This window comes from Numenius arquata, chromosome Z (genome assembly GCF_964106895.1).
Source record: "Numenius arquata chromosome Z, bNumArq3.hap1.1, whole genome shotgun sequence".
Taxonomy (NCBI): Eukaryota; Metazoa; Chordata; class Aves; order Charadriiformes; family Scolopacidae; genus Numenius; species Numenius arquata.
In genome coordinates, this window is record NC_133616.1 from 68,026,726 (window position 1) to 68,040,786 (window position 14,061).

Below are 14,061 nucleotides of genomic sequence, written 5' to 3' on the forward strand. Positions count from 1 at the left end.
TCTGCAGTATACCACCAGCTACTGGCCTCCAGTGAGGTGGTCTTCACGCTGATACCTAAACCCTTTTTGCTCAGCAGTCCAGGCAGTTTTTGATCCACTTTACCTAGGTCCCTCTACCTAGTCCCTGCTACTTCAGTTTGCCTGTGAGGAAGTTACGGCATAAACTGTCAACAGCTTGACTGAAGTCAAGATAAACAACCACTGTTCATCTTGCCCACCAAACTAGTCACCTCACCATAGAAGGCTATGAGGTTAGTCAAACAGGATTTCCCACCCTGCAAACTGGGCTGACTACGCCCAATCAGCTGCTTGTCCTTTATATTTTTTGTAAATGGTTTTCAGCAATATTTGCTCTGCTCATCACCTCAGCAATTGAGGAGACTCTGCCTGGCCTGCAGTCCCTCTCATGTTCCATCTTGCCTTTCCTGAAGATAGGAGTGACATTTGCTTCTTCCCAGCTGTCAGGAATCTTCCCCTCACCATGCCCCACCGTCCCCAAGTTGGTCCTGCCAGAACCTTTCAAAATTGACTGAGGCCAGTGACAACTGCCAGCTTTCTCATTAACTATGGGTGCATTCCAACACGTCCCATGGACTTGAGTATGGCCATTTTGGTCAGATGTTCCCTAACCTGGTCATCCTCCACCAAGGGTAAGACACTTCCTTCGTCTGGACTCTCCCGCTGGTTTCAGGATCCCAGGAATCCTAAGGCTACTCTTACCAGTAAAGACTGCAATGAAGAACAAGTGGCCTTTTTCATGGCCTTTATCAGGAATCTCCTGTCCGCTCATCAGTCGGCCCACATTTTCCCTAGTCTTCCTGTGGCTGCTGATATTCCTGCAGAAGTCCTCTGTGTTGCCCTTCATGTCCCTCACCCTATTCAACTGCAGGTCCACTTGCGGACAGTGTCTCTACATTACTCCCAGGCCAGATGTCAGAGCACCAGCACTACGGGTGTTGGTGGGGAGCATGGGGGAAATCAGACACTAACCAAGACTGGACCTTGCTGGTACACGTCCCCCTGAGAGGGCTGTGCTGCTACAGTGCTTTGGCCTGGAAGACAGGGCATGTGTACACTGCCATGGGTAGCCTTTGCATGCTGCGAGCTGTGTAATGTGGGGACGTTGTGCTCTGTGGAGGGGATGGGGTGTGTGAAGTCACCAAAGTCATCTTTGTGTCAGAAATAGTGTGGCCAGCAAGACTATGTAAGTGATTGTCCCCCTATACTCGGCACTGGTGAGGCCACACCTCAAGTACTGTCTTCAGTTTTGGGCCCATCACTGCAATAAAGAAGCCAAGGAAGATGAAAGCATTAACCAAAACCAAACCATTAGTGTTGCCCTCTCACCCATATCACTGTTACTTTCATGAAATTGGATGATTCTTGATCCAAGGCCGAAGACTGTGAAAACATCCTTCAGGCTTAAGCTCTACCTTTACAAAACAATTTGGCTTTCAAAAGCTTTCAAAATACGGTAATACTAGAGTTCATGCTTAACTCTACTTCTGTTCATAACTTGCTAATATATAAAGTTGAGATAAAATAATATAAAGCATTGTTTTTTCTTGTATGTCTTGTACTAAATTCATTATCCTGCGATAAATATTCTAAGTGTGTTAAAACAAAAACATTGTATTATCTGTTTCTCCAGTGATAATTGTCAAGATAGAGAACATATCTTTCCAAGCCATTTAGCAATGGTTGTAACCAACCGCTGCTCGTTCCCAACAAGAGGAAGACATTTTCCCTTCAAGCACTGCAAGTAGCCTTTCTTCCGTATCTCATTAATGGGCATCTTCCAAACACGATACTGCTATAGCAGCACCTGCCATAATACCAAGGTTTTCATTTTAAGATACAGACAAAGGCTACTCCTAAATACACAGCAAAGCAACCACATAAATTTGTATTAAGACCTAATTTCAGCCAAGAAATTTAAACAATTCAAAATAAGCTACACTTTTCTAAGAAATCACTAGACAGTTATTTTCGTTTAAAGAAACTTTTTTAAAACACCACAGCTTCCTAAATGTGGTAAGGAGTACTCTGCAATGGATAATTAATCCACTTTGACAGTATCATCAAGCCTGACAAACAAGTAAAAAATTCCTGTAAGTATACACAATTTTGTATTTTAAAAAAGTAGTATCATAGTAGACAGACTAGAAACGATCATACTGTTCTATTTTCCCATCTTTCATGAATTGTTAAATAAATATTTTATATAGCTTTGGCAAAAGGAAATCTGAAGAACTAAAAAACAGTTACTATTCCAATAGTTTTGAGAACTCCTGCAAACAATTAACCCAGTTCCTGCATCCACGTAGCTGGAATTTTTAACTGCTTTCATTTCCCACAATGTTTAGTTCTGATTGTTGAGCTTGAGATGTTATTCATTGTATTTGCCATTAAGTTCCTTTAAATCTCCAGTTCTAACAATGAAAACATATAGAATCAAAAACTAAATGTCATTCCAACAACCACATAACAATATATGCTATTTGCAAATTCAAATATAAAGTTTCTTAATACAGCCCAGCACCAACACTTCCTAGGTTTTCAATGTATGCAGAACTGTACATGTGTAAGTATGTAGTACAGGATATAGAAAATGTAGTCACAGACACAGCATTTAACTTGAAAAGTGAGCATCTAATTATGTCCCACTCCTAGGAAACAGTATATTTACAGAGAAATTATGTCAGCAGTGTCTCTTTAGAGTCTACTTGAAGACAGGAAAAAAACATCCCTAAGAGTTATGCAAATAAGACAAGGTAAGACAAGAGTTACCAAATAACAGTAAGCATTTTCTCCTTCCTATAATATCAGACTGTAAGTAGTAGAGATCCACACTAGAAAGAGAAGCTAAGATTTTATAACTGAAAGTTTTGTCTCATTCAGAAGGACTGCAGCTCTTACAAATCCTGCTGAGCCACAAGCAGCCAGCCTACAATAACAGATGCACCATCAGGCAATTAATTTTTTTTTTATTTTTTTCTTACAGTCTGGATGAAAGATAACAGTTGTTCCACAAAGTGGCAGCAGCCATACTGAAACACTGTGCTGACCAAGAAACAGATTCCTCAAGTAAATGAACCAGTACAAAAGGTTTGTGTGTTTACAGACAGCTGAATGCAGAAATGTAATTCTTAAGACAAGTTCTCCCTTATTGGGATTTCAACATCTCAGATTTTTACCCTGAGTAAAAGAAACTTAAGCCATCACATTAAAAACTTCAGTAAGACAGACAACTGTGTAGAGGTCCCAGAATGTCAGTTTCTCTTCGTTGAGCTTGAAACAAATTCCCTGTGAAATGGAATTCTCTTCCCATGCCTTCTGAGGTCACCAGGATACATGAAGTCCTTCACAAAAGACCTCATTCATGCCAGGAGTCCCCAGAAGGCTTTTTTTTTTCCTGGATATGGGGTAAGGGAAAGGTGGTCTGAGTCTGTTCTTGACTGATGGAAGAAACATGCACATTTAGGAAGAGGTGCGCTGTCTTTCGCGATTGGGAAAAACTCAGAAAAAAATTGTACCATTTTTCTTGTCTTTCAAAGATGTATTTTCTTCAATCTACAGCAACCCTTCCTGCCTTTGTCCAAGCAATAAAGAAGTTCTAGAAGTTGTAAGTAGCCATCTCAAGCAATCTTTTAATCTGAAAATACACATGCTGTCAGACTCTGGTGTAACATCCACTTTCTGACTCCAAACCACTTTGGCTGGTATGATTATTTTTGTTGGTTTTTGTCTTTTCAACTGAACTCTTTACAGCTTGCTATACTCCTCAAGACTACATATTCAGTAAGAGAGAAAGCAGACATTTTTTCTTACATAAAACATATAAGTAGAAGCTTATGGACTATTTCTGCATGTTATGTGGAACATGACCAATTCCTATATTCTGCACACAGTCAGTCAGTTTTGAAAGGATCTGCATCTCCTCTGATAAGGGTTTGGGAACCACACACTGAAACTGACAGAATAGCATGGATGATACAAACCCACTCTAAGTTGCACATTTGTAGACTGCTTACCAATTTCCCTTATTAACCATTTCTATTCTGTCCACACTTTCCTAAAAAAATCTAAAATATCCACTCAGGTTATGCAAAGACTTCTTTATGAATGATATAATCAATAACTTAAGACAAAAGGTTGCTGGGGGAGATATCTCCCACTATCTCAAATAATATCAATGATTTCTGTGAAAGCTGCCTTATTACTGTTCCATACTGAATGAGGACTATTTCTATGCCAACACTAAAAAGCTCTCTTAGTCTAGAAATCAACAGTGATGAAAAAATATGTAAACACCTAGTACCTTTTAGGCTGTGGTTCATAAGAAACAGGAATTCTTCTTTCGTCTAAGAAGCAAATACACTGTAGAGCTAGTAAGTGACTATTTGTTCATTTTTAAAGACTAAAAAATCCCAAGAAAACCAACCTTTTTGCTATAAAAATATTAGTAATAGAAGGGTGCATTTTTTTAACAATAAAGACCACTTACAGAACAATTTCAGATAACTGAGCACATTTACCAGCAATTTGACTGAGAAGCGGGAGAGCTTTTCATCTTCCTTAGCTGCTCACTTTCAAGACTCCTCCCTTCCTGTAAACTATTTCAAAGGAAAATTTGTTTGCCTTCAGCTCTCAGGGTTACAAATCTACCCTGCCTGGCAATCACTCTACGTTAACACTTAAAAGTCCTACAGTCATTAATGCCAAATGAAGAAACAGCTGGAATGGACTTGGCCAATACAGTCCTGAGTGCGGACAGCCATTAGGATGTCTGCTTGAGCCAATCCTGGAAGGAAAGGCACAACATGGACAAAGTGAACACTTCTGGGAGATGAGGGCAGAATGGATCTTGCAGTGAAACCCTCTCAGGAGCGCTCACAGAAGCCCCATAAAACATGGGTTTGTGAGCTCAGTGCTGCATCACACCTGATCACTTGATATACACTCTCACTTGAGAGACGTTTCCAGAATCCTCATCATGCTCCAATAGACACATAAACGTGACAGAAAAAAAAAAAGAGCAAGTACAAGACCAAGTTTAATACTGATGGTAAGCCAGAAAAGCAGAATGTCTAAATATCACTGTCATGTTGCTTGACCAGTGTTTTACCCTTTAATATAGTGCTGCCCATTTTCTTCTCTCTTTTACTGATTTGTAAGGACTCTTGTTTTGTAAGTACTCTGCTAAAAACCCCTACAATTCCACCTGATGAATCTGGCACAACTCCCATCTAAACAGGTCAATGAAGCCTTTCCAGTTATCAATTTTTTTGAAGACTAATATCTGTGCAAGGATCAGGAAAGAAAAAATAAAACAACCCATAGATAAAGGATAAAAAACACCCAAACAAAATACACAACGGTAAGGGTGGTTTAATCATTACAGGCATCAAGGAAAAACAAGCAGCCATTTTATGTGAAAACAATTTTCTTGGCCAATACAGGACTCTTGAGCTCAAGCCTTACGACTGGTGTTTGTGTCTCATTTCAACACACACCATTTTAACCAGCATCAATTAAAATTGAGATATGACTAGTACAAAACATTACCAAATTATAAATTTTCTAAATAATTTTCTGATAATTCGTAACGCACAATATACAAAAACTGTATCGACAGCAAGGCTGAACATAAAAAAAGCTCTGACTCAAGCATTACCAGTCCCTTGTAGCTAAAATTTCAAACTACTACAGAACTTTCAAGCTGAAAGTAAAATACAAGTGGCATCATCATTAAAGGTAAGAGAACTGGCAATGAAGATACTGCAAAAATACCTTCCATACTCCTGAGTGGCACGAGAACTTTAACTTCTGTGCTTTAACTGTTACAGTAAAAATTTCAAGCACCATGAATTTCTAAACAAATTCATGTTTAGCCTGGCAAGCTTAAGACTCAAATTGTATTTACTGATGATGTCAAAAATCTTGACAGATGCAGTAAAAACATAGAAATATGCAAATATTTCTAATTTTCCAGGTGTGTTACAATAATGACCAAGATGACTCTGGAAATAGTTAAGTTTCAGTAATTGAGTCCCAGAAAACAGACAAAGCTTTTTGATACTGAAATTAATTGCCTCTCATACTTAAATATGTAAACATGGTATTACCTTCATGGCATGGATTTCTTCTATTAATCTCTCAACTCGTTTTTGGTTCTTTAATTTCAAGTCTTCTGAACCCCTGCAAATGAAGACTCTCTTTATTAAAAAAAAAAAATAATCGGTTTTGTTCATTTTATTTCCCCATGGGTTAATACTAAGTAGCAAAATAAAAATATCATAAGAATGAGGACATCTACATTCCCTTGTTGTTAAATGAACATTTTAACAAACAGTTGAACATAATCCAATGCTTCTACTGTTCTGAACAGAGGAAAAAACACTGAGGATTTACCAGAATAGTAAGAAAAACAAACGTTACTTCATTATAAAACAGTAACTGCAATTTCTATCAACAATACATAGGAGACACTGATATCTCAAATGTAATCATATTTTAAGAGCTGTAATATTTAAATATAAAAGATCATTGGACTTGTTTCTTATTTTATGCTATTTGCTAAGATTGTAGCAGAAAAGTACACTCGATTTACACTTCAAACACAGTAACAGATGTAATCTTATACCATCTCCAACAAGACATGTCACAAATTACTTTGGGCTGGTTATCTTTAAAAACATAATCTACAAAACATTAATACTAATTATTAAAAAAAAAAGTCTGATCTGTATATCCATGCAAACAGAACAGTATCTTTTGCTATAGAACCTTGCATACAACCACAGTGAGAAAATTTTGCATAATTTACATTCAACCGCAGAATAACCTAAAAGACCAAGTCTGACACTTTTAAAAGGTGCTGTAAAAGGTTCTGTAACTGTTTGGGATTAGCTTCCAACAGACTGAATCCCTTTACAAAAAAGTTATCCGAATTCTACTTTATGAAACTGCTTTTCAGTTAGTATCTTTAGTCTACCTAAAGATACCCATAAAAAACAAGACCTGTGTAAAAACAAGACAAAGAATCTATGCATCATAGTGCCTTAAGTTTTAAATGTAATACATGTTTCTCCCACTTCTCTGTTTTTGAGAAAACATTTAAGATACGGTCTCATTTATAAACACACAAACAAGAACACTGATATTTAAAAACTGACTTTTTCAACTTTAATTTCCCGATGTGTCTGGTTAGTCTGCGAATAGTCAGGACTCTGGCCTTCTTCACATCTTTTCTCATCTTCACAACCTGTCAGAAAGATGGAAGACATTATAAAGCCTGTTTTCCTTGATTAGTTTCCATATACAATACATTCATTACATTGACTTAAATTTTAGAAATTAGTTCAACAAAAAGAACTACTTTTGAAAACAGAGTGCGTTCCCCTGCTAACCAAATCCCAGTACAACTGAATTCACATCTCATTTAAAAATCAAACTGCTTCCATAAACACCAGAGGAAGAATAACCAACAGTCTAAAAATGTGTCTGAGGTCTAAACAGAAGACAAGACATTCCTAACTAGCCATACTTTAATATTATTCTTAGAGCTAGACTGAGCTAGAGATTTGAAAAGACTCACCTTTTGCCTTCACTTTGTTTATTTTTGTTCTGGTGAAATAGCACCAGTACTTTTCCATTGGTACATAATACGTAAAAGTATTTTCTTTATGAAACACTTTGAAAGACTAAGGAAAGACTCCCAAACTAAACATTATTTATTATAGAACAAAATTCAAGATACAAAAATCACATAATGTATTTGAATTGTTTTTTGTTGAAAATAAAATCAAAGTGATTTCCAACTCACTACAGACTCTTTCAACTTCCTGTCTAACCAGCATTCTGTTCCCAAAATGTGTTTCAAAGTGGACAGTATTAAAGAAAACTTAACAATGATGTTTTTCTCGCCCCAAAATAAAAGGAACAGAATTCTAATTATTATTAGACAGATGGTACAAACAGGTAAATCTTTGGAATCTTTTGCTATTAAATTCCATCATGGGAATCCTTCCGTCTAGGCATTGTCTTGTCAATGACGCACATTTTGGATACAGGAGTCAATAGTGACTTATAACCTTGCTTTTTTACAACTCAAAAAACCAAACCTTATTTGTTCATATATATCTTGCTATCACTATTAATATTTTGTATTTAACAGTTAAACTTAGAAAATATGAAACATTAAAACAAACAAACAAACAAACAAATCAGTCTTCCTGACAAAAAGCCAAATGTCTCTTAAATTTATCCAGTGGGATAAATTCAAAATACCTTGGCACTTCTTTCTCCAGGAAGGTCTTTACCTCACATTTCTATTTTATCTTCCAATTTCTCAGAGATAACATCAAAATGATGGCTTGATGGTGACTGCACCATCAAATCAGTTCCACCAGGATCAAGCTTGACCAAAAAAAGAGAAAAAATAAACCTCCAGAACTCACAGATGAACATTTCACACCTGGTAAGGGGAAGCCTGGCTAGTATATATCCTCTGTACAGCGACAGGTGAGATTATATCAGTTATTAAAAACCAAAACATCCACATAATTAGCACACCTGATTATGTTTGTAGCTAGGTTACCGGCACAAGAAAGTGGTTAAGCTTACTCAGCAGTGGCTCTCATGAAGGTTGATCAGTCAGAGCAAAACAATTTCTATAGAGGAGCACATGCTGATCGTCAGCCCCACGTCCGCCAGGGCAGAGGAGGAGCGTGTGGACCAGTGCTCCCCTGAAAACTAAGGGAAGGAAATTGCACTTTGGCAGTTTTACTGGCTCCTACACAGAGAGAAGGGAAAACGCAAAGAAGGTTTTTTGAGACAAGAATGAGTGACTTAAAATTGGTCTGCTGTTCTAAAATTTGTACAGCAAAGGTCAGAACTTACCTCAGTTACCCTAGTGAAAGTAACTGTGCATGCAGGTCCACCTACAAGCATTTCTACTTCAGTTAACAGCAGGGACCACGTGCCAAAAAGCACCTGTGCCAAACCTCTGCTAGACAGCAGCACTGCCCAAGTCTCCATGCACTAAGGAAGAAATCCTTAACATTACCATTTGCCATCTGTCCCTGAAAACATTTCTTTCTGGAAAACACTGAATGGAATTATCACAGCTCTCTGTATTACATCTTCTTCTAAAGGGGAAGAAAGAAAATAAAGCATCTCCTGGTTGAGTACCTCTTATATACTATATACGTTCAAAGAATTTGGCACTTCAGATGCAAACTGGGTATGTCTTCTTAGAAAGTTGTGGGGGGTGATGGTGTCTGTTTTGGTTTTTGTTTTTTATTTAAATAACCATTAAAACATCCACAAGCTACAAATACATGTGAATTTAAATAATTCATACTTCACATACTAGTTAGTGTGTATCCAAATGTGAAGTATATTTAACTTTCTCTCAAAAAATATTTTGTAAAGTATTTTTTAATAGAAATATTAATGCAGACACAGCATGTTTCCGGGGCCTACAAGAGCCAAAACCCAGCCTCCCCTGCTGCCAGCCAGTGAAGGCTGTATAGATATATGACAGCAGGAATGAGCGAAGGTATTCATTCTTTGGCAGGCTAGGAATATCAATTTATGTAATCCACAGTCACTTCTTTCACACGGGACAGTATGCATCAACTGTGTTCTTGGAAGTACTCACAAAGTTCCCAAGAAAGCAGTCAGTTCTTTGGGACAGAAATCAAAAAAGTTTTGCTTTAGATTTACAGTGTGCCTTAAACAATGGGCCTGAGACCACCAGGGTGGCTCTGAGGACTCACTGAACCATCTGCCTCTCGTCTTACAAAATGAGATAGGCAACTTCAAGTAAAAAACAAAAAGCCAACACCCCCCCACCCCCACCAAACAGTAACAGATTTTGAAAAAAACTAACAAATATTTACTCCTAATAAGATATTTTTTATAAATAGTTTAAGAAAAGACAACAAGAAAAGAAGTCTTTGCACCGAAACTTAAGAAGGCTGCAGTGTAAGTCAGCGTCAGACTTACCAATCCTTTAAGACCAGGCAATAAGGATTTTTAATCTACTTAGAGACTGCAGTAAACAGAAGAATAACTATAAACACAGGCAAACCTCAAAGCAAACAATTTATTCTACCAATAGGAACAAATCCTAGGATTCCTGGAAATTCATGAAGCCTGCAATTGTAAGAGGGAATAACCACTTCAAGGATTCCATGCAACAAAGAACAAAAGACGCTTTCTTTTGTTAAAGACATTTCTTTATTCTGAAGGAAAACATTATCTACAGGGCAATTAAATCATTACCATTTATTACTTGTAAAAAATGTGTGTTTATTAATGATTAATAAATATTTATTAATTACAGTTCTTAAATAGTAAGAAGAAATAATATAAAAAAAGAAATATAGATAATATATAATTTATTAAATCTAAAAGAAATCATAGAACTGAACTCACTTTTAAAAACACGACTAGGTAGTAACACAGACTAGCCTGAAAGCACATCAGCATGTTTCAAAAGCTACGGCTAGGAATAAAAATCACATGCATTCTGCACTGTGCCTTCCATAGTATAGTCTAAGTATCTATATTACTACAGATCCTAAATAAAGATGAAATGCAAAGATGTTCCATGGCTGCACATATTCCACAAAGAGAGGCTTCCATCACGTCAACAGCTTACAACCTACAGTATGCATTGCCACAGAACATGACATGTACCAGCCAACTGCACACAACCCATTTCAAGCCACAGGCAGACAGTACCTGCTGCTGTGTCAAGAAAGGGCAAAGAAAGAGCACAGCAGGAGATCAGCATTACTGGTCAGACAAGAACTAGAAACCCTCTCCTGCAATGTACCTTTGCCCATGAAGTACACATTACTGAGGGGGATTGTAAGAGAAATTGCTGACTTCAGTACAACCACCACTGAAGGGATACTTGGTGTGCAGCTGGCAGCACTCACTGCTAGTAGCAGCAGTACCTGGCAATGAAGAGAGCCCCGATTTGGATGGATGGGTGCACTTGGCATGGTACAAAAGAACAAGAGGGTACACGTCAAAGCAAGAGGATGATTTCCAGCAAACAATGCATCTAACAACTTTGTGTTTAAGGGCATCTCAAGAACCATGCCACAGAATTTACAGCTGAGGAAGGGAAAAACCAACAGCTTCAGCCACTTTGCCTTGTTATTCCAGGTTGCTCCTGCCTCTGAGGGATAAGTAAATACTCCCAGAGATTTGTTGTCTTGTGTGGTAGTCCAATCAAGCCTTCCCCAATCCTCAGCATGTCCAAGCCCTTCTCATGCCCAAGCAGAGGGAATAAAGGGAAAGAAACTGACACAGGACTGTTTAATTGTACCTCCAAGTTTCCTTCTAGCTTTTTTTTTTTTTTGCAAGAAAATAGTTTGTTTGGAATACTAGTATTTTAGTTGTAGTTACAAATTACTTAATATCAACTAACAAAAATCTTAGAAGGGCTGAATTGGTACCTGAATCAGTGTTGCACTTACTGGAAAGGGCTTTTGATCACATACATTATCATGTTTAAATTAAATGGACATGGTTATTGTACATAATACAAGACAAAAACCACGTGTAATAGAACAGAAAGCTATTTTAAGAGGCTCCTACACAATTACGCTGTTACAAAAAAACCTCCAAACCTTTTATGAAAATTTTCAAGCTTCTTGAAGAGAAACCTAAGGTATTTTTAGATGAAAGAACAAAAAAAAAATGTTGTTAGGTTCCAAAAACCTAAATCACTACAGAAAAGTCCTCGTATTGACGGCAACAGCATCACACCAAGCAATGTGGACAAAACAACAGTATAGGTGCAATGTTAAGATTCAAATTCACATGACTAGTCAAAGGTATTTGCCTTCACATTTTTAAGACAACAGCAGCAAAGTTCTCAAAGGAACACTACATTAGAATAAAATGTTATACTTGGCCACTTCTGAAACTTGTTTTGAGGTCTGTACAGGCAACACGCCTCCAAACTAAGCTAGTGTTCAGCCAATTAGAAAAAAACAAAGGAAAGTGTGACTAAAGATTTGTAGATGTATCAAGAAAGGTACGTGTCTACTCTGAACCATAGTATCAACTATATTTGATACTTAATCCAATGGATTAAGAGAAAAAATAAGCAATAACATGTTTCTGCTCATGACTCGTTTAATAGATTCTATTCAAAAACACTGAAATATTGAAGAACTGTGGAGATTTACAATATGAAAAGTCTATTTTCATGATACCATGTACAAAAGCTAGTACACATGAAAATACCTGAAAGACCCAGAATGTCTTAAATTCTTCTTAACTTGAGGTTAATAAAAGTTTGCTTATGCAGTTGGCCCCAGCTATCCAAAATGCATGAAAGCCAACAAACTGATGGCCATTCCTTTTTCTTCTGAGCAGCCTGAAGCACATACAACTGTTCTCCTTGGGCTTCAGCCCATGAGGTGCTGAACATTTTGGTCCTGACCCAATAATGCACTTAAACAAATTATTAAATCCTTAAACAACCAGCACTAGACAGACTGGAGTTTCTTCATCCACTTCTGCTTTATGCCAGCACACAGTCTAGTCCTAGTTCTTGTACAAGTAACCAGAAAAGACAAATCACTCTGTTCTTGTCAAAGGAGGACACCGGACCTAACCTCATTCAGCAAAACTCATTGTAAGAGTTTACAGTGTTCTGAAATATCCATAATATTATACAAACATGTAAGCATTAAACAGAGGCCTCCCTCCTCTTCCCCACCATGGTGAGGTCTCTCTTATATGAAGATTGTCTTCAAGGTCCAGACACAGTTGCAAAAAACCCTGTCATTTACACTTTGAAGGCATCATTCCTAAGCCGTGTTTTGTAGTTTTACACAGACATGCCCAAATCCACTTCACAATATAAGGTCTCTTATGTCTTTTCTATCACTTGATGCCCGAAGAAAAAAAAAAAAAGAGGGTAGTTCTGAGTTTGCTTTTCTACTTCCATTTCTTCCTGTGTTCTCAAGGCTAACAGGCTTTATATTACATGAAGGTTACACCTGAGAGTGGGATGGCAATGAGAAAACATCATGAATCTACTGGGTAAATTCTGTCTCAGGAAAGAATCTGTTTTACATATACCTGATCATATCACTATCAACAAATTAGCACATATCTGCACAAACAGGGTCTAGTGAATGAACGATAGCCATAAATGAAATTGTAGGTACAAGCTATACTTCAGCTGTTGTAGAGCCCTTTCATGCCAAGAGTACCCTAGCAGGTTGAAATGAGAGTCTGATGCATTAAGATCCAAATGGTTCAAAGTAGAAAGAAAAAAATATTTACATGTGCCCAAAGGTATACAATAGCTTTTTGATTTTACTGCATTAAGAAACTTGCTTCTGAACCCCCTCAAGTTTATGCAGCACTGCTTAAGTAGAAAGGGAAAAAGTCATTAAGAACACACCAAAATCAGTTATGTTGCTTAAATTACGCATCAACAGATATCAAAGCAAGAAATCCAGTTTAAAAAAAAAAAAAAAAAAGAAATGTATTTAAGTTGAGTATTCAAAGTCACTCCAATACCTGTAAGAAAAATATGGAACTAAGTAATGTTTCAGTTCTCACTGATCTTCTTTCCTTTCCTCGTTTTAGGGCACACCAAAAGCATTGGTTTCATTTTATAGTTACTTGGCAGTCTCCTAACCAAGAAATTACCATGGCAACAGAGTATTCTAAACGTTAATTTTTGGTGCTATTTGGCAACAGAGAGTTTTAAAATTCAAAACACCTGCAGCTGGATCACATATTAGCCAGAACTAACAATAGTACATAATCTTTTGAGTGAATAATCTAAGTGAAAAAATGTTTCTGGAACTTCATTACAAATATTTCTCTCTATTATCTGGAACGTCAGCTTGAAAGATTTAACGATTTTTAGATTCTTAGGAAAAATTAGGAATTGCCAAGTTTACTTTTTTTCTGTTTTAGAAAGAGAATCACTATATTACAGTATATATTTTATACATGTCAAAATACCTGGAAAAAGCCAGTCTTACACTTTTACAGCTTCATATATTT

At 37.1% G+C, this 14,061-nt stretch overlaps 1 protein-coding gene across 1 annotated transcript in view; it reads right to left on the minus strand.

The window, feature by feature from the left end:
* Positions 1–14,061, minus strand: part of SRFBP1 (serum response factor binding protein 1) — a 79,811-nt gene that overhangs the window by 42,775 nt on the left and 22,975 nt on the right. The window contains exons 2-3 of the mRNA XM_074166320.1: positions 7,179–7,267; positions 6,129–6,201 (exon numbers count right to left, since the gene is read on the minus strand). Coding sequence (XP_074022421.1) covers positions 6,129–6,201; positions 7,179–7,267 — 162 coding nt within the window. The remainder of the gene's footprint in view (positions 1–6,128; positions 6,202–7,178; positions 7,268–14,061) is intronic.